The sequence below is a fragment of the Hetaerina americana genome, unplaced genomic scaffold (assembly GCF_022747635.1).
Source record: "Hetaerina americana unplaced genomic scaffold, ioHetAmer1.1.p SCAF_4, whole genome shotgun sequence".
In the NCBI taxonomy this organism is placed as follows: domain Eukaryota; kingdom Metazoa; phylum Arthropoda; class Insecta; order Odonata; family Calopterygidae; genus Hetaerina; species Hetaerina americana.
The window spans coordinates 30,927,056-30,953,411 of record NW_027286985.1 but is presented as its reverse complement, the minus strand read 5'-3'; the positions used below and the strand labels follow the sequence as shown (position 1 = coordinate 30,953,411).

Sequence of the window (26,356 nt, the reverse complement as noted above, 5' to 3'; positions counted from 1 at the left end):
ATCTTGATTCAGCGATGTTTATTTTTCATATATGCAAAATAATACCATGTTATATCACCATGATATCACTCACTCTTTCATTCAAATATAAAATTCAAATTGGTAGGCATATCATTTATAGTAAACTATATCTTTATCGTAGATAGCTTCTAAAACATCATCAATAGATGTATCTGGAAAGCGCTCAACCCAAGATTGGATTAGTCCTTCATGGGTAGAATCGTAATTCCTCAGCTCAATTTCATCACCTGGAAAAAAACAAATTCCAGCTTACATATGTTCAACAAATCTCATTTCTTCGCAGCAACTTTTCCATAAATAATTCTTCAAGATTTTATTTAACATATACATTTTTTTCAAGGAACCACATAATACGCAATAAACAGTTAAAATTGTTCCCATTTCTAAATTACAGGAAATTTTTCCTTACTGTATACATAGGAACTATTCACAATTATTGGTTTTCACCATGGTTACATTAAAGATCAGTACTGAAGAAAACTGCATTGCATCTAGTTAGACTTTACAAACAACTTGCTGAGTAGGCATTATATCAAGGGAATTCACAATGATATAAATAAAAGGTTTTACTATTTGCAGGAAAGAATAAATAGGTGCAAACAAAAGAAATCTACAAAACAAAACATGAAGTGTAATGGATAGATACGATCAGAGATGAAATTTACATAATATCCTTCAATAGAAAGATATTAAACCTACCTTTAATGAAAGTATTTGCTTGAACAAACATTTTGCGAGGTTGCTTGTGGGCCATAATAATGTCCCTCCATTTTGCCCATGGGTATGGACCCTCATCTGTTACTTCAGAGTACTTATTGTACATGGCCCTCATGGCAACTGCATCACCAGTTGAATGGTACACCTACCAATAAAAACATTCAAATATCAGCATGTGATTCATTGGAAATTAAATTTGTTCAGCCATGCAATATTATGTTACATGACAGCAGCTGCCAAATCAAAGCTTGCTTAATTTGAATAAAATTATTTTAGTCATAATTGCTGCTGCTTGTTTGATCTTTCTCTGTGAACACAAAAAATGGACCACTGCTATATTCCAATCAATATATATTGATTTGGCTATCATGGATAGTCAAAAATAAATGGTATACTTCCATGCCAGGGAATTCATAGCTTCTGAAATTCAATGTGACAGGAGTTCACTATTTACACATCCTACTCATTTACATAAGCAATATACATGTACTTAAACAAAAATTAATTCGAAAAAGAAAAATGCAAATAAGCATCTGTATTGTGTTACATGAAATTAAGATTTAGCACATACATATTTTATACGTATTCTGCTCATTGAACCTTGCCCTATTACCATTTTTTGAAGAATCAATTGGAATGAAGTTAAAAAGAGTAGCTAGCTCTGAAAAATGATTTTTGTTAAATACTGAATGGCAAATAAAATAATATCAACTTATTAGCTGCATATTATCATTTGAGTGATCAGTAATGATTTATTTTGTTAACTGAATTGAAATGACAGAAAAATGATTGTAAACTATCATACCAGCTTCAAAAATATTATCAACAATGGTCTGTGGGTCATACATCAGAAAACTATGAATAGAAGTATCTATAAACCACAACAAAAGATATCATAAAATCTATTGGCATTATTAGCAAAGATACAAAGAATAATTGCTCAAATTAAAGGTGTCAACTGCCCAGTGGTTTGGCAGTTGTTCTTCAGCAAGCTACCCCACAGTATAGAAAGCATGGAAAGTTTCAACTCATGCATGAGGTTGCATCTTCCAAGACCTTTAGAAACTGCTATCATTATGAATTCCTCATGAAAATGTATTGACGGCTTTCAATGACTATATTTGTTCCTATTTCAACCCTGCCTCTCCAATCCTCCCTAACCTGCAGCTTCAGTCTATATGCCTCAAATAGCCCTCTTTCATTTGAACCAACTCACAGAAAGTGTTGAATCAATTATTCACACTACCCTGTTCACAAGCTCACATACCAAAGAATAATGGTTCACACTATCTTAACTGCACAGCTACTTCACTCCCCATATCCCTATCTCTATCCTGTTCAACTGATTTTTCTCCAATGTATCCTTCTAGTCTCAATGGAGAAATCTAATTTAACTCCTCTATTAAAATCACACTCCAAAAGCAAAGTTTATTTTAAAACATTAAAATAATGCTGCAGAGGTGGTTCTCGGGTTAGACTGCGTGAGAGACATTTTTGGCTCAATACTACTTCCCTAGGCTAATTTGTGAGTCTATTGAAATAACGAAACGACCACAGAATTTTAACTGAGACGACGGCTTCCACCTACCAAACACCTCTTGCGTGGGGGAAAAATATCAACAAACAGTCAAAAAGAGAAAGGCAACACACAGCCTCCCACCCCCACCCTTACCAACCAACGGTCGTTAGACCCTAACAGTCAAAAAGTGAAAGGACCGAGAACTGAGGTATGTACAGGTATACTGGCGGAATGAGCACGCAAGATTACATCTCTCCTGAAGACGCTCCCTGCAACGGGAGAGAAACGTTGAGCCAGAAATGTCTCTCATGCAGTCTAACCCGAGAACCACCTCTGCATCTCTCAACAGCTGCGAAAGCCTCCGATCTACGATTAAAATAATGCTTTTTACTAATTAAAATACTCTGCATATTATCTGAATTATGGTTGCTTGAAAACGAATGGCTTGTGTGGAGGCTCATGATAAAGTTTTTTCCTCAACATATTAAGTTGCCTCAGTTCATCGGCTGTTAGTTCCTAGGCTGTTGGCGCTAACAGTTCGGAAGAATATGATCGCAAGCAACAAAAGTCATTGGGAAAATGATATTACACTCTCACATGCCATGAAAAGCTGACCACATGAATTGGGTACTCTGATGCCATTTTTTTCATAACTGCAAGAAAACTCAAGGTATGACTGAATAATATGCAATGGTGACATAACTTAACAATAAACTTCAAATATTTAAATTATCATACAAAATACAACGATACTAATAAACCATATCTAAAACACATAATTTTCAAAATTGCTCTAACAGGTTTTCCTCAATGTTCATAAAATATGGTGCATATCAATCTACATGAACAAAAGTGAGAAATTAAAATTCACCTTCCATCAACTGATTAAGAAGTAATACGTCCTAGAAAATGATTTTTTTTCTACTAATTGAGATTTCATCTTACCATGAATTATGGCTCCTTTGTGGATTGTGAATGCAATGGCTTCATTCCATATACATATACCTGAACTTCATTTTACCTGATTAGAATTCTTTTCTCACCTGGAGCATCAGAAGAAGTTTACCAATGGCCTCCTTGCCCACTGTCCTCAACTTGGAACGGTCAACTGTCAAGAGCAAGTTGTTGCCATTTTCTGTTTCCTTTATCTTGATGAAGTCCTCTCCTGCTTCAATAAGAACTTTGAGAATCACAAAGCGGGCTTGTGAGTGAGCCTGTCAAAGTAAAATTTTCATCAGTTTACAGTATTGAGTGAAAAACATGGCCCTTGCCAAACATCTAAAAAAATATTTCTATTCAACCAATTTTGAGGAAACCAAATTAGGACTTGAGACTATAAGCAAATATTAAATCATAACTATGTATTATTGTTCTTTCATTGTTTTTACCAGGCACATATTTAAAACAACATTAGTTTACAAATCAGATGGGTTAGAATAATGGCATCTACTAGAAACAGCAATAGTAGCATCAGAAAAAGCAGCTCAAATGGAGCATCCATGAACCAATTCAGTTACAGGGGTAGTAGTAGTTTTGAGGGGAGGCGACCGACAGCTTAGGTCATTTGCGCCATAGGGGAAGGACAGGAAAGGATGAAGGGTGGAGAGAAACCCGGCGTCGGCATTAGCCTACTCTTTACGAAAGGCGCCAAGGGGTCCGCGGCTTAATGTCCCATCCGACGGACGGCGTACTCACTCAAAGTGCCCTCCAAAAAGCACCTCAAGTAGGGATCGAGATACCTCTGAAAAATATTCAACGCCGCCGGGATTTGAACCCACGCCCTCAGGGTGGGAAGCCAGTACGTTAGCCCCCGCACCATCTCGATCCCCTCAGTTACAGGGGTTGGTTACAACCAGTTGACGGGGTTGTACAGGGTGCGGCAACATAACTTGCTTTTTTGAAAATGTTTTGCATTTGAAAAAAGGAAGTTTTGTTGCCACACCTTGTATTTCATCATCAAATTACATGTGATATCTCCCATCCTAAGATTTCCTTCCATTACTGATACATATTTATATTCTAAGTGCCAACAATGTCACCCGTTTTTCACCATTAGGTACTTGTTCCCAGTTGTGTATTTGTATCTAGAAGACTCCAGCTATGATTGGAGACAAATGTGTCTTTCTATCACTAGCAGTCAAGGACTTTTACAGATAAGGCTAGAAAAAAACTTAGATGAGGAGAAGGATGGAAAAGATAAAATGAGCAGAAAGGAAAACAAATGAGGAATCGCTGGGCATCGTAGGAGAGGTGAGGGGGCTGTTGGGAGAAATTGAAAGGAGGCAGGAAAGATGGACCCAGAGCATTTTGATTGGCACTGGGATGTTCAGGACTGTGAGAGATCATTAGGCAAGTGAAGAAAGAAGTTTGCAGGCATAAAAAGAGTTTTAATGGATGTTTGAGGTGAATGTTAGGCTGTGTTTGTGTTAGGAGCAGCAAAGAAATGTAACATGTATATTGATATTATGCATATAAAAATATTATGATTATATATAGCACCACAGTCCCCACAAGTTAACTTATAAACGCCACTTTTATTTTGTGTACATATTTTGTCTTTAGTGGTATTCAAGAATGATTTTAAGTCCTTAGTATAGTAAAAAGCTATTCGAAATTTCTCCCTAGGAAAAAGGTTGGCTAACTTCTGTGAAATTAATCCATATAATATAATATCCAGATAATATGGGAGTTTGCACCATTTGTAACCTATTTCCTCCACATTAATTGGTTTGAACAAAAGATTGTATGCTTTGGAGGAACATTTTCTTTGCAGTATTTTGTCCATTAAATTTTCTTTGTAGCCATTTTTATATATAGCACCACAGATTATGATTACTCTATTGAACAGTCCTCATACTATTAAATAAGACATATGCAAAAATATTTTTATTGCAAAGTTTCCCCAAGTTTAGAGATTTCATTTGATAACACAGGTAAAAAAATGTCACTTAAAATTTCAAATGCAAGCATAATATACTACCTTGATCAAAAAGTTCCCGGAATAACCACCGTGTGCCGCTCCCATCGTTCCAATTTGAGTTCTGTTTTTTTTTTAAATTGGTACATCTGTTGTTGATATTCCCTTTAAATCTTAGTGTCATAACTTGACATTTGCAAAAGTTACATAGCCAAGAGTACATCTATCTCTGTGTGTGTTGGCGATTTTTTACAATTTCAGAAATGTATTTAAATTTGCAACAACGAACTTGTATTAAATTTTGCGTAAAAAACGGATTTAGTGGCGCACGGACGTTGGAAATGTTGGAAAAGTGTTTCGGCAACGATTCTCTAAAAAAAACGGTCGTTTACCAGTGGCACGAGCGGTTCAGAAGTGGTCGTGAGTCAATCGAAGATGATGAACGCAGTGGCAGACCATCGACATCGAAAGTCGGTGAAAAAATTGATAAAGTAAAAGAAATGTTGGTCAATAACCGCAAATTAACCATCAGAGAAATAGCGGAGGACTTGAACATTGCCTATGGATCCGCCCAAGACATTGTGGTTAATGATTTGGGTTTCCGTCGTGTAGCAGCAAAGTTGGTGCCAAAAGACCTCAATTTCATGCAAAAAAGAGACCGTGTTGACGTCGCAAAAGACATGATTTGCGAGGCTGAATCCGATCCCACATTCATCAAAAGGATCATTACTGGAGACGAGACGTGGGTTTATGAGTACGACACGCAATCCAGACATCAGGCAAGTGAATGGCGTTCACCAAATGAGCCGAGACCAAAAAAACCACATCGTTTTCAGTCAAAAAAGAAGGCAATGCTGACGGTTTTCATGGATTACAACGGTGTAGTGCATCATGAATTTTTGCCAGAAGGCCAGACAGTAAACAAAGAGTATTATTTGGGCGTTATGAGACGTTTGCGTGAAACAATTCGCCGAAAGAGACCAGAAATGTGGGCAGAAAACTCGTGGATTTTGCACCATGATAACGCACCGTCGCACAGTGCTATCATTATTCGTAATTTTTTGACGAAAAATGCAACAAATACCATCCAACAGCCACCGAATTCACCCGATTTGGCTCCCTGTGACTTCTTTCTGTTCAATCGAGTTAAAAAACCATTACGGGGAACGCGTTTTAGCAGCCGAGAGGAAGTAATGGAAAAAATCGCAGGAAGCACTGATGGACATACCGAAAACCGAATATAAAAAATGTTTCGAGGATTGGATCAAGCGCTGGCATAAGTGTGTTGCAGTCGATGGGGATTACTTTGAAGGGGACAATATAGATTTAGATGAATAAACTTGTATTTTTAATTTTCTGAATAAATTCCGGGAAATTTTTGATCAAGGTAGTATGATTACTTGATGCTATTGAGTTGTATCCTGAATACTTGATTTTGTTAAAATAATAAGTATTAAGTATTGAGAAAATCTGGTACTGAAACATCACTAATGTTAAAATTTTTAAGAAGCCATCAGTCAATAATTACACTAAAAACACAAATTATTTCCTATACAAGAACTTTGACAAGCTAACCTGCATCCATTTCTGGGTTTCTGGTTGATACATTTCCAAAGCCTTGCCCATGCCAGTCCATATTAAACTCAACCAATTGACATAAATGACATCCTCAGCTTCATCGCCTTCAAAACCAAATATTCTGAAAATGAATTTTTAGTCATTATTTAGGGAAGTTTTAAAAATACATTGAGAAACCATGACTAATCCAAGGGCTAATTTTTCTAAGGAAAATGCAAAATACAAAGCTGACAATGAGTACAAGTAAACTCAAAAAGATTTTAAATCTGATTTCATTACAATAACTTGGCCAGTTTATAACACACACCTGACCTCCACAAAGCTACCCAGTTTGACTAAAGGCATCCATCTTTTATTTCATAACTCATTCAGATTTCAATATTTTCAAGATGAGTTTCAATGAATGGACACTAGCAACAGTTCCCATTAAAAAATTGCTATTCTGCGGATTCTTACAAATAATTCAGTTCTTATCAGCATTTCCTGACCAGCCACCAATAGACGATTTCACTATTTCACACACTAAATTTTCAATTGACTGTAAATAAAGACTGACTTTCAATTGACTGTGAATTGATTGTGAGCCCTTAAAAACCATGGACTAAGCTTACAAAACAATACTATCTTATTTGAAAATAATATAACTACAGGAATGAAAGTTGTAAACTTTTGATTTCAGAACAATAGTAAAAATTTGTGAATCAAAGAATTGGTGATTTAGGTTTTACACTTTTTAAAATAGTCAAAGAGACACAAACAAAAGCACAAAATAAGAAGATGTTCACAGTTAAAAATCTTACTTAAGGATGTCTTTCTCAAGACTGAGATATAATCCAACACATTCTGCTCTACACTCTTCACAGGAAGATCCAATATCTGTAAACTTGGTGTCATAAGTTTCACCAGGCTCATACCATGACTTAACCTTCAAAGAACACAATGAAAAAGAAAGGATTCAAAGATAAATGAGCAGAATAAAAATAAAATAAGCTGAATACTTACAGAATAAAAATTCAGGAGGATGTTTATATTAAATACAAATTATACAACTCAAAACATTTCCTAGATCTCCCAACTTCTTTGTAGATCACGCACACATAATATGCATTAGCAATTAACGTAAGCATCCAATAGGAAAGTTACAAAAATATAAATGCTTAAACTTTCCATAATAGAAGCTAAATTCCATAAAAAACTGTCATGAGAAAGTGTGCCTTAAAACCTAAATGCATCTTCACATCAAGATTTACAATTTTCAAGCCCCAATAATCACATCTACTGAACTACTCATATTTTTCTCTTCTTAAGTCCTTCTAATGTGAAAAGGATGCTTTCATTACCTTTAAATTTTCATGCTATTCTACTGCACATTTTGATTAAGGGATACATCTTCCATTTAGAAACAAAGATTGCATCTGCAATGGGTGTCAAAATGTCACTGGTAGAGAAACGACATGTAAACTCAGAACTGTCAAGCATAACAGCACTGGAATCTCTTCCCCAGAGTTTAGCTCTAGAATCCAAAATATTTTTTATAATTGACATCAACTAATAGCTCCTCCAACACCCTCCTTTTCCTTTTCACTCATCTTCTTCTAGTATATCAAAATGTCATACTGTTGAATCTCCTCTGTTTTTGGACAATAGTTTAACAACCATAGAAGGGCAGGCATTGGATTGATGAAGTCATTCTGACATTTCACTTAACGTAGAGGTGGTACATACTCTTAATACCCATGCTAACAAAGTAAGCACATCATGAAATAAGGTCAGCATTTATGCTGCATAATAACAGCATTGATTAATTCTAAGAGAGTTTTTCAGAAATAGTGAGAAAATAAGGATTGTTAAAAAGCAAAAAGAATACAGTGTTTGGTTCTTGGCTGAGAAGAATTATTTCATTTATGTTCAGAAGAAACAGGATTTATCTTTAACAGCTTCAACTTAAATACAACATTCCATTAGCTCTTAAATGTAGTATAAGTTGTACATAACCTGAGAATATCTCAAGATGGGTATCAGTTTACTAAATTTCCTCTGCCTAGTAGAAAGAGTGCAATTCCTTATGGTATACGATGTGGCATTCACCAAACCTTCAAACGAGGATTTTGAAACTAACTCATTAGGTACACATTTTGAGCCTCATACTATTGGAGCCTATTGATCCAGGAGAGAATTAAATTAGGTAGATGGGTTTTCAATGGCCAATAATTGTCAAGTGGGGAGATATTTTCATAGTCATTCCTCAGCAGAAAAAGATCACTCTGCCATTGAAATACCATAACAGCTTTCCTTTTTCCCCATTCTCTTTCTTTAGACCCTTTTCTTTAACACCTTTTCCCTCATAATCTACCCTTGCATTCAATTCACAACATTTTCCTATCCCAACATTCCTACCACCTTTTAACTCATTCAGCTCAGATATGGGTAAAAGTACTATCAACATCTCGCAGGTCCTACAGGTACCAAAGCATAGAGGAATTCTCCATGGACTGACCAAACTTCATGTATTACCATTTCCTATGGTAGCTCCTACCTTTCCCTCATTTCACTCCTAATTTCTCACCACTTCATGATTATTGACCACCACTGCTTGTCTACCTTATTTTATTTCCATTTGCCCATTAATTGAAGTCCTTTTCACAGGAGGGCAGTAATTAATTAGAGTGCACCCTTTGTCCATATCCACCAAATACACTGACCAAAGCGATTTAACATTTCGCAAATAATGAATATTCCATACATGAGTTATTATTTCAAGATTATCATTTAATAATCACAAGTGACCTAGTTACTAACTTGTCACATATTGTATTCTGTTATGGGATACATCTACACACGAGGACTAAAATTCAAAAAGGGTCAAAAGACTTATTGTCAATATGAGCATAGTTACATTCCGTCATCTCCTGCTCAAAAACTTCAATTTGCTACCAGTGCCTTTCCTGTATATTTTTGTTAATTTGCTTCATGTTAAAAACTAAAGTTTCCTAAATAAGCTCAACGCTGCATTCTAAAAGACAAGATGCCTGAATGAACAATTGCCATGTGTTCAAATCCCATGGGATTGTTATTTTATAAAAAATTACCCGAAAGCAATTGATGCACTTGAAAATTAACCTCAGAAAATGTTTATGCACAGCATTCTATTCCATACAAAGGAGTACTTAGAGTGATAAAAAAATTACCCAATGTTTGTGCGTATCATTGGTGTAGCGTTTTAGTAGTTTTATGTTTCCTTGTCTATTGCCATTTTTTAACTTAGTCCAGCATCAACACATGCCCCCATACTAAGTATGTATGGCATGCTTGTACACTTTGGTAAACAAAAACATTATGCCGTGAAGGATATATGTTTCTCCTGCAAAACAGAAAATACATAAGAAACGAAAAGACTGCACATTCAGCCTCAATCTAGACGTGCACAATTTGAAACTAAACAGCAAACTAAATAACAGAGGTTTGTGACTCCATTGATATTCATGACAGGACAGCTATTACCTTTAAGAGTTCCAACAGGGAGAATGCATATATATGGAGTTCTAATCTAAGTAGCATACTGTCTTAATAGTAATAGTAGTATTTAGGGAAGGCGACCGACTGCTAAGGACATTTGCACCATAGGGGATGGACAGGAAAGGATGAAGAGTGAAGAGAAACCCCGTGTCAGCATTAGCCTACTCTTTACGAAAGGCGCCAAGGGGTCCACGGCTTAATGTCCCATTCGATGGACGGCACACTCCCTCAAAGTGCCCTTCAAAAAGCACCTTAAGTAGGGATTGAGATACCACTGAAAAAAATATTCAACACCACTGGGATTTGAACCTGAGCCCTCTGTGTGGAAAGCCAGTATGATAGCCACCGTACCAATCCCGATCCCCTTGTCTGAACAGGAAATAATGTAATGCAAATGCTAACAAAAGGATTTGATTGGCAATGCTCATTATGCCAACTGTGGTGCAAATGAACTCAATGTTATTAAATGAAAGCCCATCCATAAAATACAAGAATGAAAATAATTATTTCAACCTTCTGAGTAGAGTGACCTAGGGAATTTTTCACAATTTTGCCAAATGTAAAACTTTACCCCAGAAAGTTTGTCAAGCAAGCATTCAAAAGGAGTGAGAAACATGATAGAATTTTCATTCCAAAATTGTTTATTGTACCAAATGATAGAGAAAATTACTCTCAAATTTTGAATGAATCCAAGTTAATTGGAGTAAAGTGACAAAAACATCTGAAATCTGTTGGTTTTGAAAGTTGCCTAAGGACAGAGAATTCAACTTTGCCTCTTTTTCTTTGAGTCCTGAACCATTCCTAAAACAGTATTTTACCATTTAGTTGAATTAACACACTTGTTTATCCACGGAGAAAATCAATGACGAATTTGTGAATAATTAATGAGCCAGATGAGAAGATGTTAAACATATATCCTAACATATCCTAAAGCCAGTTGAATCTGGGAAATAATGCAGTCTCATATAAAAAGACTCCAAAGATAGGTAGTAATCAAATTTCATAGAAATAAGTTGATGGATTAGGTGAGAGTAAAGCTCACCTGCCACTAAGCCCTAGAGCAAGTGATATTCGCACTTTCAAGGGGGGGAGAGCAGGTCCTTTCCCTGTGCTGCCTTTAGTTTCCCAGAAAGTTCTGGTACCAAGAAAATGATGTTGCATGGGTTTAGTTGTGGGTGTTCAGCACCCATATTTGAAACTGGTACCCTCACAGGTCAGTAGCCTAACACTCTACCTACTAGGCTACTACGCCACCCAAAAGAGAAGCAAGCAATCAAAATCTATACGTATGTAAACATGTAGAAATACAAGCAAACAAATTATATGCCCAGGTGATCAATGAGACTTGGAAATTATAACCTATTTATTTCATTTATTTCTACCTCAGAGGTCAAAAAGTTTAAACTTACAAAACAAAGCATCCCTGGTAATTGCATCCATATTATTATTACAAACCTCAGGAAGAGTGAAGTTAAGCCTCAATCAAGTGTTATCTGTAAAAATATATGACTCAATATTTTTTAAAATATGCCCTATCATGGCTTGGATGATTGGCAGTTGAATTAATCTTATCAAATGTAATTGATATCATCTGAGTGATGGCTGCAGCTATATCAGATGCTGAATCCAGTTAAAGTATTCTTAAGCGTGTTATGCTTCTAAGAAATCAGAACCTAAGTCTGGAAATTCATGCTGTCTCATGCATTCAATATAAGCGATATTGTACGGTTAAATCAAATAATATCCAGAAATATATTTTTTTTAAACATAGAAGCGATATTTGCAGTATTTGTAGAACTAATAGGAGTGAACCATGCATTTCAAATCATTTCCACATAATCATTATTAATCTCTATTTACTGAGTTTCCTCATATTTAACACTATTTGCAGCATATAACCACCACATAAGCAATAGTCTCTTAAAGTACTCCTTACCATCAATGACTTTTAAGAGAAACAAAATGTGCACTAGTAATCATTTACAAAGCATGATGGGGTTGCCATAAACATCTTCAGCCCAATATTGACTAGGGAGGACATTACAGATAGAGATCATACCAAAAATGCAAAATAATGAATGGCTGACGTCTGTACTTGGTAAATCCAATTAGCAAAGGCCTTAGTTATAGGGTTGTCATATTATAATATTTCCAACTCGTCTTTAAAGTGGAAAACAATCTATCAACTAGGAATTGCTCAGCCTAAATATAACCATGACAATTCAAATTCTCCTCCACATATTTTATCTCTTCAAGCAAACCAATGAATTCCTCTGGTACCTGAATAATTCCTGCATAATTTAACAATGAACAGTTTTTTGCACATGGCAACATCCTCAGCTATTATTGCTTGCAAAAACTTCACATCCCATTTCTTGTACTTCGAAAGATCTCTCTCGACATACTTTATTACGTATTCACTGATTCATCCATTACCAAAATGTTTCACACCCGCAACATTGATGGATGATAGGTCTATTGGCATTATGTGAACATATTCTGAAATCTTTGAGTAAACGAAAGATTATGTAACAGAAAACCTCCTCCTCAATTCTTTGCAATTGGGAATCTGCAAAGGCCACACACAATTAACCCTTATGATAATCAAACAAGACATTAGAACAGGAATTAATGACAATTTAAAAACTATTATTGGTCTAGGTTGAGCAAGAAAAATTATGTTTATTCAATTTTTTTTGGTTGATTTAAAGATTTTTTATAGTTTTAACATGTATTGAAATGTAGATTGTATTGCAAAAGTAAAATTTTTATTTTCATGATCAATTTAATCCCAAAGACAATAGAAAATATTCATGTACTTTTGTGATTGTGGTTGATTTTACGCAATATAAATGTCTTCTGGTTCCAGGACACCTTAATTTGTGTTACATTGAATGACAGAGGATAATTATGTTGAATACATGAAACTTAATCATTTTAGCAACTTCAGTAAAAGCAGATATGATAGTTCATTTTGAGAAATTATGATTGAATACAAGATCTGTTCAAAATGTATTGCCAGTTATGAATTTTCATGGGTTATGCATATTTGATTTTGGATTTTTTTGTGGCATTATGTTGGTACTTGTGTATCTCACTTATTCCAAAAAGTTCGGCCATTTTGAATGCTCAGTTAATGGTTCACATCTGTTTTGCTTGGACGTGTTTTGGCTTGTCTTCAATTTTTGCCTGTTCCAAAAAATGGATCAAAGAATCTGTATCAAATTTCATGTGAAAAATGAATAAGAGCGCGAATGCATTCCAAACGTTGACTGTGGCATACGGAGAAGCTACCTTGGACTGAAGTAATGTTTATCGGTGGTACAAAATGTCCTCAGAGGGCCGAGAAGATGTGAATGACGAAGAGCATGCCAGATGCCCGAGCACATACACAACAGACGAAAACATTGATAAAGTGAAGAAACTAGTATTGGCCAACCATCGAATCATCAGAGAAGTTACTGAGGACCTAAACATATTGATTGGCTCATTCAATTAGATTTTTACCAATGATTTGGGCATGACACGGGTTGCCCCAAATTTCGTACCAAAATTGCTCAGTTTTGACCAAAAACAGCAATGCATTAACATTGCTAATGAGGTGTTAAGCGACAACCCAAATTTTCTCCAGAGGGTCATAACTGGTAACGAATCATAGGTTTCTGGTTATGACAAGGAAACTAAAACTCAATCATCCCAATGGAAGCTGCAGCGGGAGCCAAGACCGAAAAAAGCCCGCCAAGTTTGGTCAAATGTGAAAGTTTTGCTTGCAGTTTTCTTTGATTGCAGAGGCATCATATGAGTTCTTGCCACAGGGTAGAACAGTAAATAAGGAATATTATCTGCAAGTTATGTGCAATTTGCGCGAAGAAATCTGCCCCAAACGCCCGGATTGGTGGAAGAACAAAAATTGGCTTTTGCACCATGGCAACACCCCTGCTCACACATCGTTACTTGTGCATGAATTTTTGGCCAAAAACAACACACTATTGATGCCGCAGCCACCATATTCCCCAGATCTGCCCTCAGTGACTTTTTCTTGTTCCCTAAACTGAAGGGGTCCATTAAGGGCGACGCTATGCTACGATTGACGAGATAAAGACTGCATCGAAGGAGGAGCTGAAGTAGATCACAAAAAATGATTTTTTGAAGCGCTTTGAGGATTGGAAAAAACATTGGCACAAGTGTATAATATCTAATAGGGATTACTTTGAAGAGAACAAAATAGATATTCATGAATACATAAATAATTTTTGAAAAAACACAATTGTCGCGATACTTTTTGAATAGACCTCGTATGTATATTAAATACATTACCAGTGAAGCAAAGTTAAGGCATTGCTAAAGTCAATCCAAAAATTTCTGAGGATTTATAAAGCATCATAAAAGAAAACACATTTCTAAAGAAAAATTCATTATTCACTGCAACCTGTGTGCTGATTAAATGAACATGAAAAACATTTTTCTTTGTTTTAATTAGCTGCAAGCCTTTATAGTGCAGCATGACCTTTCTCTTATTTGAATATTGAACTTTTCTGTCCTCGTTTAATGCATAAGACACAGAGAAGTGTCACCTAAGGAGTTCAGAATAAAAAAGAGCATCAAATTCTACTAAATGACATAACCTGCATGCATGATACTCCTTGCATTACCATTGGTATATAGTATGAGAATAGAGGATTCAAAGAAACACATTGAAACAATTGGTCAAATTAAGGAAAAAGGGAAAATGATTTTGGGCAATTATGATTTAATGATTTCTTTGACTAACCTTTTCATTTGTTAATGGATCAACTAATGAGTCTGCATCAAAGTTAAATTTTCCATTTTCATCACGTCTAAAATTCTTCCCGCTACCATGGCCTAGCAGCTCATGCAGACCAACTTGCACCTAAAGAAAATATAAGGATAGAATCAAGGATTTTGGTATTACAATGGAAAAATAAAACTGCCTCTATAATTAGATTTCAGCATTAGTCAAAATGTGTACAGCTAAAAAACAACTCTGAAAAGTTAACAATAAAAGAGTAAAAAGCTCTTCATGCCTATAATTAGAATATATGTAGTTTACAGTCCGAAACAATGTCCAGGAAACCATGGTTTAATTTCAAATGATTAATATTTCTGGTTCTAAAGCTAAACCAAGCACTTTAAATGCCAAACTAATGGGTTTAATGGTTTGTTTACTACATTTCATCGAATGGCATCATGCGAATTTCATGTGCAAATAAAATGCACATTGTCTCTCTTTGAATGCACCGTGAACTCTTTGAATAAATTCATACTTCAATGAAAATTATTAGAATCATTTTAATTTTAGTTGCATTGGAATTATACTAATTCAAATGCAACTAAAATGTATCTGATAAAGACTCCTTAAAAATGAAGAAAAAACCAATACTTTCAAGTTATGTCTCTCTACTACTGATCCAAGAGAGGTGAAAATCTTTTAGTCTTAAAAAAATATTTACAGATGATCAAATAGAAGTTATGAATTTGTTTCCATGATCTACAAATGAATTTCTAGGTTTGGCATTTATATCACAAGGATGGGAAAAATATACCGTATTTTCCAGGCCATGAGATGCAGTGGTGCAGAAGATTGTGGTTTTTCATGCTAGAATTTATGAAAAATAATTTGATCGGACAGAAAATATCAGTGTTTTGATGTTAACAGTTAACATGATTTTAATGAATTGCAGCATTTTAAAATTAGCAGCTACACATAAATCAGCATTCATTCATTGCAGAATCCCAGGAATTCAATATCAGTGGGCCTAAAAGCCTTTCAGCAGCCTTGTTTCTGTGTACTGAAGGGTATTTCACAAAATCAAGTTTAAATGCAACATTTCAAGACAATCTTCTCTCCTAAGATTCCATGAGGTTACTATAATTCAAACTTTTTATGAGACACTTTATTTCTAATTGTGACTCTTAGTTTGTAATAATTTTGATTTCATCAACATTACATTACAAACAACCATTTTCTATGCCTTTGCGACACTCTCATACTACTTGAGGTTGAAAACCTGTACACTCTGAGCTTATCAGGAGAGATACAATGTACATATTAGCAGAGGGGCGACATCCCTGTTAGCCTAACACACATTGAGTTTTACAGTAGCACCACATGTGAGATAAACCCAGACATGCTACATTTACATTTTTGATTTATTTGGAAATTTTTAGGAAGAACTCTCAAACGAAATATTAAAACTGTTACTTAATACTGACTCAAAGCAGCAATACTATCGAAATTTGGTAACAAAAGCAACAATTTTCAGTGCCAGATGTGGGTAGAAATACTTAATAGCAAGCATTTTTCCTACGAACGGCTTGCGCTCATAGGCGGAGGTGATACCCATTTACCCTCAGCCCATAAGACACAGGCTGCAGATTCATATACAAAGTGTAGTGTTTTTAATTTTATTCACAGTATGCAAATGAAACTACTGCAAATGGATGTACTACTAATGCAAATGGATGTACTACTGACAATTGTGAATTGTTTTCAAGGGAAATCCTTTGGTGAATTATTTTCTCCTCCACTACCATATTATTACAAACTTTTACAAGATAAGCCTTTTTTGGAGTACTCCAATTAATCTTAAGGCTACTCTATGTACTAATATAGGTATTATAGGAGCAACAGAGTATAGTACCTTGGGCTAAACATGTTTCATGGAATCTTTGAAAGTATGCAGGGGATATCAGAATCTTATATGGTGTTTTAGTTTGTGAACACCACCTATCTTAGTATAAATATTGATTCAGGATACATTTTTTTCATTTTGATTTGCAGTTTAAAGAATCAATGGAACCAGAAAACGAACTGAACTGACTTTAGAATTTTTGATACAGTATTTCTTCCATTAGAAGAATGCTGAAGGAAAAGGCATTCAATCACGTGAGAATCTACACATAAATAGCTGAAAGGAATGCAAGGATTTGTTTTTACAATGAAATTGAAATGTACCTACCTCAAAGGAATTCACTCTGTATTTGGTCATAATTGCTTGATCAGACTCACTGAGGAAAGGTATCTTTGACTCCTTGTAATGTGCTGGAATAACATTGCCAAGGGAAACGTTCTTAAATCCTTCACTCTGCCGAATTTCATCATCTGTTGAAAAAAAATATGTGGATGTAATGAGGAATGCATTAGTAAAATTAAGGGAAATGGTGACACTTTCAATAGGTATAGGTCATCCCAAAGGATGAACCATTTAAAATTAATCACATTTAGTTGCTTGTATGTACAAAACACAAATCAAAATGATAGATACCTGTAGATAGAGGTCTTTATTAGGTCAAAATGTCACCTCAGTGAAAACTAATAGAGGAACGCATAAAACCTTAACAAACACACTCATTTCATTAAACATGAAAATATTTCCTTCAACAAATTAAGGTATAATTCAGTGGAGCTCGGATTGAAATATAAACAATAAATTATGAAATCATTATGTTATTGCTAATTTTAAATGAGATTTAAATATTTTTGACTAAAAAATGTTTGCTTTAAAATTTAACCATATTTTTTCTAATATATGCATATTACATCATTCCCCATTGAGCATGAAACAAAAAACTTAATTACTTACAGTTTGGTATGTTGATGCCAGAAGGTATCATACTGCCAGAAAATGTTAACACATCAAGTGAAGTGAAATCTGGCCGGAGAAAACGATCTTTTTCAAAACTCTTTGGCCACGGGAGCCTAGGCAGAAAATTTTCTGCTTTTTCCACTAACTCTCCAAATTTGGCTGACATTTCTTTGTTGACCATGGCCACAAAGCCTTCAAACTCCCCTCTTACACCGGCTGGATCCCTGTAGGTCTCAATGAAGCCAATGTACCTTTGAGGGCAGATAGAGGAAGGAGTAAAAATATTTTAACTAAAATATTCTTCCATTAAACCTCTCTGAACATGATACATAAAAAATTAGATATTATAGGAGTAATGAAGGCAAGATATGAACCATTCATTCTAAGCTCAGAATTCTAACAGATCAACACCCAATAATCTTAATATGCTTAACCTCTCTTACATATGTATATACATTATAAAATAATGTTAATCCATTTTTGTTTACATTTTCGTTTTTTATTATAAATTATAAATATAAATAATTCAAGCAACTTTAAACTGAAAATTCCAATTTCAAAAATATGAAATATGAAGAGCCAAATCCACTGCTACAACATTTAGATAAAATATTGAGCCAGTTCCCCTTTTTGTTATGCTCCTTTGACCTCTCTACTGCTGTCCTTGGAGTACCTGAAGTTTCTGAGCTCATCGAAAGTTTCAATCCCATTTGGATTCAATTCCTCATCAACCACCTTGAAAAAATTCATGTGACTACTAGGTTTAAGATGGTGAACCTTTCCAGAGCCAATCTTAATTTCAACCAAAAAGCACTCTATCCACTATATAGTAGTGCTAGTAATGCTTCACAGCTATTCCTAGCATAAAATTCATTACTTGTCTGCCAGTGCAGTAGTGCATTCTCTGTGGTGACCTTCTGTATCAAGAATTGTGAGCTTGGGTTCCTTGAGGTAGGGCATCTGGGTTAATTCCCTCAAAAATCACTCAAAGAATATTAATATGTCTTTTGGATTCAGTATGGAAAGAGAATGAAATAGTGAACATATCCAAAGGTGAAGAAGCTCAAGGGTGAATGTTTCAAAAAATAAATGTTGTGCTTGGCATGGAATATGATAAAATTAGTCGCATAGTGAGGGTTTTCATCATCATCAGTCCTTCGATCCAATATTGGTCCAATTGATCCAATATTGAAGTCCTCATTTCTTCCCCAACCCATACCAATGCTGTGGTAGCTTTTCTGTCCTACATCCCTCTTTATTTGGCATATAAATTTGCCCTTTAGCCTTCCCTGTAGGACTTTTCCATCTATTTTCCCTTCTATTATATTCTTTAAAAATTCATTGGGTCTCAAGGTGCGCATCAAATCCATTTTTTTGCTTTTCTTCTCTTGGAAAGAGGAACTTAGGAATGTCAGAATAAGCATTTATGTCAACTAATTAACCTATGAGAGGCAGGGTGACCATTTATTTCTAGGTTACCATTCATTTTTCCAGATTTTCTCAATTAACTTGCCATCATTTTCCCTTATTATTTCCCCAGAATGTTAAGAATCTAAATAGGTATTTTGTGGATCATCCTACTTTGCCACTTTGTATGCAACTGGCATCACCAAAGTGATTCTAAGATTGTTTCTACTTCTGCCAGGGCTTGCTCATGCAATGGTCTATGATAAATACTAATTGATGCCACTACTAAAAATAAACTCAATCTCATTCAGAATTCACAAATTTCAATATCATATCACAATTTTGTGCATTAAATTCTTGTTTGTTCACAAAATTCCATCTTTTTCTTATTTCTGTGGGTATATGAGGAGTCTGTGAGAGGGAAAGGAATGAATAGGTTGTGTAGAATGAGAATTACATGCTTCAGGAAAAGAAAAGTATGAAATAAATTGATAAATTAGCTAATATTCATAATAGTGTGCCAATCATGTAACTGTTTCAAGTATTAAATTTTTCGATAAAAGAGTTCAAGCAATATAATTTAATGATGTATTATTTATGAAATGTGTCTCTATAGGATAATTTGTAACCTAAAGAAGTAAGCTCTCTAATTAGATAAGTATAATACACATTAACGAGGACATATGATAAACCCTCACAGATATCATGCTGTGAGCTACACTTGGATGCATATTATATCCCACTACATAATGATATGCATTTTCATGTTATGCTCAAATGTGAGGAACACTAAAAAAGGTATTGGAGGATCAGGTTGATGTGATGGATTGTGTGTACTGGCTTCTCACCCCTAGGTCCAGGTTCAGCTTCTGGCAGAGGTAAAATTATTCAATGCTACCTCAATTCCTTCTTAGGTTCTATGTGGATAGCACTTCAAGTTTAGCACTCTCTCCTCGGAGGACACTAGATTGTGGGCCCCTTAGTCCTTATCATCAAAAGTAGGCAAAGACCATCACCAGGTTTCTTTCCACCCTTTCCCCATTCACTTCAAATCCTACCTCTACCAAATTACCCGCCCATTCCCAAATTCACAAATTACCTCATCTATTTGTTACCTCCAAAATAACTGACTACTATGACAGCAGAAAAATGTTCTGGCAGCTAGAAATGAGTATGTTCACAGGCAGCCTACATGCTAAAATAATTAAACATTACAGGGAAGGAACTTAAGGTAAAAAATTCACCATGTTACTTAAATACAGAACATATGAACTGGATAAGAAGGGTGACAATAATTACGTTTCAATCACAGGTCCTTTGTCCTTTATCCAGTATCTAGACCCTTCTATGTGATCAGAAACATTTCCACACTGAAAACTTTTAGCATAATAGTCTAGCATTTCCTTCTCATTGCTATTGGCAGCATATTCCTGAAAAATCAATGGATGGAACCCAATGATAAAATTCTCATGCCTCTCCATTTTTAGAATCATTATGTACCAACTATAATATTAAGCTGTATGTTGAAACCTTGAGTTTTCTGTAAAGAATAGTATGTAGGTACATGATTAATTTTTTTTGGAAAACTTACACAATAAACATTTATAAAGTAATTTAATGACACTCCCCAGAGGAGAGCAATAGGATATCCTCAGGGAAAAATATTAAAGAGAAGTAAACTAAGTTGGTGCTTGTTTACTTAATGACTTAACTGCATTAATGATGTGTCCACAATGCAATAACTATGCAATGTAATGTAAAAGTGTGTGCAGAGTTAATTCCAAATTATAACATAGGCAAGTACAAGTTTTTCCATGCAACACCAACATTGGGACTCTAAAACTGATTATGCAAGTTTCATATCAACAACATTCAACAAAATGAGTACAAGTACACAATATATTGCATTCCACATTAATTCATGGCAACACAATATTTATGCCAAAGGCAGGATTTGCTTCAAAACCCTAGGGTCAACGAGAAATTGAATTTTTGAAACTAGGATCGATGAAATTTTATACTTGAAGTAAAAGAATATTTATTTACTTCATGAGAAAGCATAACATACCTACAAACAACAAATATAGCAATAGCTGAAAGTTTCCATGGCTATGGTGGTTATCTTTCTGTAGTTGTGTGTATTTGAACAAAAATGAGAATACCTTATATGCATGTATACACAACATATGAACCACTTACACATACATAAGTACATAGAGCCCTTTCCCCAGACAAAAAGTTAAAATAAAGATACACAAAAGAAATAAACAAAATTCTGCCTAGGTATCCCCAATTTCTCTGTGTTGAGGGTATGTCCATAAAATATCACATGTCTAGTAACCCTAATTTATATTTTGGATTCAAGAGCCCACAGAAATATAAATAGTAAATATGTAAACACTTTGCATACCTATAGTGTACGATATACTCATATACTACAATCTTACCTTAGCTTCACATAATTCTTTATTGACTACTTTCAAGATAGGTGAATAATCTCCATGGACAATGCTAAAAACTGCTCCCTTGAATTCCTCCGTTACTGGTTGATCAGTAACAGAGACAGATGCCAATCTTACCTAAAAGGGAAAAGAAAAATTATAGGTGCACAATCAAGTAATCTCCTGCCTGGTTGATTTCGTTTTTAAAAAAATTAAGCCAAAACTAAAATCAAATTCCCATTTAAATACATTTAAATTATAGTCCTACCTATCAACTACAACCTTGAGGTGGAGGAAGAGCTTGCGTGTTTCTATGGGCCCTCAAGCTGTACTGGTGGGAGCAAAGATAATTGTGCCTAATAGTATAACACATGCCAGATAGGTTGAAGGGTAGGAGCCAGACAAAAAGTAGCAACTTAGTGCCAGTTCCTCAATGTGGTGGCCACAAAGACATCCAATACCAATGTAATGAACTTTGCAGTGAATTGAGTGATGGTGCTATGTTAAAGACACTACTGAGGAAGGCCATGGTAACTGCATTCATTAACCATCTCAAGGAACAATAACGGAACCTAATAGGAAAGTAAGTCCTGGCAACTATGAGAATTAGCCCTATGACCGTAGTGTAGGCTGAAAGACCTCCATGATTGTTCCTAAATGAAATTCTTGCAAAACTGAGCAGATACAGTGGAATAGAAGAAATAAAAGAGGAATACCACGGTATGGATAAGGACTTGGTATGTTAGGTCAACACTGAGGACAGGGAAGTTGGAAAACAGCAAAAGAGAGATGGGAAAGTAAATACAGATTGACATGTTAGGCCTATGTGAGGCAAAATGGAAAGATAGCGGAAAAGAAGTTTGGGAACAACAGTTAAAAGTAACAGGGGAGCATATTGGAGTAATAGTTATTTATATCAGTGGGAGGGAGGGTTATAATAATCATAAGAAACTGGGGAGAAGGGTTATGAATGTGGAACAGGAAAATACAAAATAATTAGCAGAAATGAGAGCAGACCCAGTCCAGGCACATTTGCAGACAAGCACTAATTGGGAGGAAGGAGTAGATAGAGTATAAGAGCAGTAGGATGAAATGTTTGCAAATGAACCTGGAAGAGTGAGATAGGAGAGCACAGTTAGGAGAGAGGAGTGACTGTTGGAAGAAAACTGCTGACGTCGGTTAACACTTGGTGTAAACCCCAGAGTAGAGACAAGTACACATGGAAAATGCCAGAAGATACTCAGAGATATCCATTAGATTATATCATGATTATGCTTAAGATTTAGAAAATTCCATGATCAACTCACATAGATTCCCAGGAGTAGATGCTGATTTGCCTCAAAATTTAGTGCTCAGGTAGTGAAACGTTAATTTAAAGAGAGAGAATGAGAAAGCAAAGGAAAGTGGATTGTAGAAGACTTAACTGGGTCTAAAAGGAGCAAATTGATAAAATTATGAGCGAGGACAAGGGGATGGCAACAGTATAATTAAGATGGTAATATCTCAAACAAGGAATAAAGGAAACAGTACATAATACAATAGGAAGAGACTATGTAGATAAAATGGATTAGGAAGGCCTGGATTACAGGAATGATTCACCCACCAGTACTGAATGCCTGATTATTCAACTGCATCCAACATTTGACTTATACACTCAAGATTTTCCATCCTTACTAGCCCAAGCAAAGTTTATGCGGAATACACTACTTCCTTGATATTTTCAAGATCTTACAAATTCATTTTTGGTTTTTGGAAAATCCCACAGAGTAATCCAACAATGCTGACTCTTGCAAAAAAGACAATCTTAGAAATTTTAGGAGTTAAATCAGGTCCCATGATAATACACACGCCTTCCTTCTGTAGTAGTCCAGCAATGCACAGTACATTAAATATATACTATCTTAAAAACAAATGACCATATATGAAAATAAATTTGCACCTCAGATAAAAAGAAAACCACTCTTATGGAATAATGTCAGGAATTTTTATTGAAAAGTGCAATCGATTTTATTTTATACATTTAAGAAACTAGGTCACATAGATGTGGGTAAATGAAAAGTGGATTGTTAAGAATGCAAAGAATGATTCCTGATAAGGAAATGATTAATCCGGCTTAAAAATTGGTCACTAGTTAATGGTTAACTTGAATAGTTCCAGACCTCAAAATCCTATTTTAATGATAGAGGACTACCTGCGCTTACAACGTTGCTTATACAAGCAATGAGTAGGTATGTCAACAAAATAAATATCCATCCACTAACACTAGAATTTGAAGCTGTAACCTCAGCACCCAAGATAACTGCCCACTTAATTCTTACAATCCCCTTAATGGGAGACAGTTGATATTCTTGCAGACGGCAGGGAATGTGGTAGTAGTTTCTGATACCCCCTATTTGTTTTTCATGTTTTCCCTGAGATTAAAGTTCTACTGCAGTTTTGGAATCGTTTCAAAAGTTCCTGGGAGGAAATCAAATTAGATGAGTGACTAATAACATGATTAAACTGGAAAGTGGACTCAAATATTCGTATCGAGGGGTAATTTACACAATAACCACAGAGTGACCGTCTCTGAATACCTCCTTACTTGATAATGAGCTACTCCATCCTTGACAGATTTACATGCTCTTGTATTGTATGCAGAAAGAGATTTAAACTTCATAAACTCATTCACAATTTGTGCATCATCCATGGTGCAGTTTCCTGAGAAGTAGGTGGTGATTCCCTGTAAAGTGATAGCAGATATTTTTAAATTGAGCGAGCACAACGAATAACACATTTATTTTTACACTTAATAAGAACAGTATATACGTGGAAGAGTAATTTTCACCTTTCCAGCGAAGCCAAGAGATTTTTCGTTGTCTTTCAACGAATACATAGCTTCAGAAACTTTGTTCCAAGCTCGTCTTATGCCATTCGAACCGTCGCAACACTCGTCGATTTTGAAAATAAATGCTTCAAACTTTTCTTTGGGCAGTCCAGGTATGAATTTTGTGTCTCCAAATCCTTTATAATTTCCAGAATTTGTGAAAATTCCGGAAGTATAAACAAGAATCGCCTATAGAATGAATGGGAGACTTAGTTAGTCACTTTAAACGACTTGAATCTATGGCATTGCATAATAGTATACCCTGTATTCGTCTTCCGTGAGTTTAGCATCTTCAATTGCAATTTTCTTGAGTTTGCCCAGGGACTGGCTTGAAAATGCTCGATGAAGAAGTGAATAAATTAGAGGCGACTCAGGTGATGTCTAAAAGAGAACAATGAAAATTTAAAGTGTCGATTCAGGCAATACACCAGAACAAAGCATTAAAATATCAATAAATTACCTGAACGAGGGCTATCAACCCTCCATGCCATGCTGCTCTGCTTAAAAAATGGGCATATTTTTTCTCAGCAGATGTTAATCCATTAAATGCAGTGGTGCAGCCCAAGGCAACCACTGGGTGCTCGTTCGGGAGAATGTACGGAGATTTGTGAACCATGATAGTTGAGGTATTGACAGAACTAAAAGAAAACAAATTGTTTTAAAAATCTGTTCAGCTAATTAATCTAAATTCTCAAATCTCCTCCCACAGTATAACACAACTCTGCACCTTTTACTGTAAGAAACGAATCGTCTCTTGGCTAAAGGGGCTGACAAACGTGTTCTTAAGTTACCACATGCAAAACAAATAAGTTTGTTGACAGTTTTCATAAGAGAATTGAATTATCTGCTTGACTCTTCAGGATGTTATCAATGATTCACTAGTTGAGAAAATAATTTTTTGCATGTCACCGAAGCTTTCAACACAAAGGAAAATGCCGGTTGGTAGTCACATGTTACCAACTCCAAATAAAATATCTTATTGATTGTTTTCTCATGTCCATCGAATATTCTACTAGACTCCTTAGGACCCTAGATTGAAATAATTAGCGAATTTAAAAATATCTTTCATGTCATTAACCATTTATCATATAGCAACATACCGGTTGGTAGTTTGCATTTGGTGGTTTTTTATAAGTTGGTGGTAATATTACCGCTTCTCAATCTAACTTTTTCATTTTGCTCCAATAGCAGAGTACGAAAATAGAGCATCGTTGTCAAATGTAGTTTCAGGTATGGTACTCCATAAATTACCCTCTCGTAGGCACACTTTGACACCAGCAAATTTGGAGAGTTACTTTTGTCAATAAAATATTACATAATAAATTGTAAACTTTATAATATTTCGCCGCTTTAAGTAATATATCCTATAAATTATTCTATACGATGACGTTGTGCCTAATTTTAAAGTAGCAATACCTCAGAAAGTTATAATTAAATATTTTACTTTGGTGAAGAATTATTCAGTAAATACACCAGCATTGTTCAAAGGCATAAGCAAGTGTGTCGAGGAAAGAATGTTTTTGCTCCAGGAGAAATATGTTTACTTTCTCAAAATCCGTAAAAACAATCGAAGATGAGTCAGGAAAATTATTAATTGGACCAGGAAAGATTCAAACAAGAATCGGCTGGGTCAGCGGGAGAAGCAGGGCTTCCGTGGTTGACATCTCACAAAATCCTTCCTAAGGGAAAGCAACAACAGAGGAGATGGACGACCTAGTTAAAGGAGGAACTTGTAATGTTATTACGATGTCACGAATAGGAAAATTA

General features: G+C 35.3%; 1 protein-coding gene across 1 annotated transcript; it reads right to left on the bottom strand.

Annotated features, from left to right (window-relative positions):
• Positions 1-25,522, bottom strand: DppIII (dipeptidyl peptidase 3). Its single transcript, XM_071590630.1, has 15 exons — positions 25,317-25,522; positions 25,050-25,227; positions 24,851-24,970; positions 24,551-24,778; positions 24,308-24,445; positions 21,730-21,861; positions 20,582-20,712; positions 17,873-18,126; positions 17,249-17,391; positions 15,040-15,159; positions 7,553-7,677; positions 6,750-6,873; positions 3,301-3,471; positions 721-883; positions 1-248 (listed from the first exon to the last, which is right to left on the bottom strand). The coding sequence occupies exons 1-15, from the start codon at positions 25,415-25,417 to the stop codon at positions 112-114; spliced, it is 2,265 nt and encodes a 754-aa protein (XP_071446731.1). The 5' UTR covers positions 25,418-25,522; the 3' UTR covers positions 1-111.
• Between the last annotated feature and the right edge of the window lie 834 nt (positions 25,523-26,356).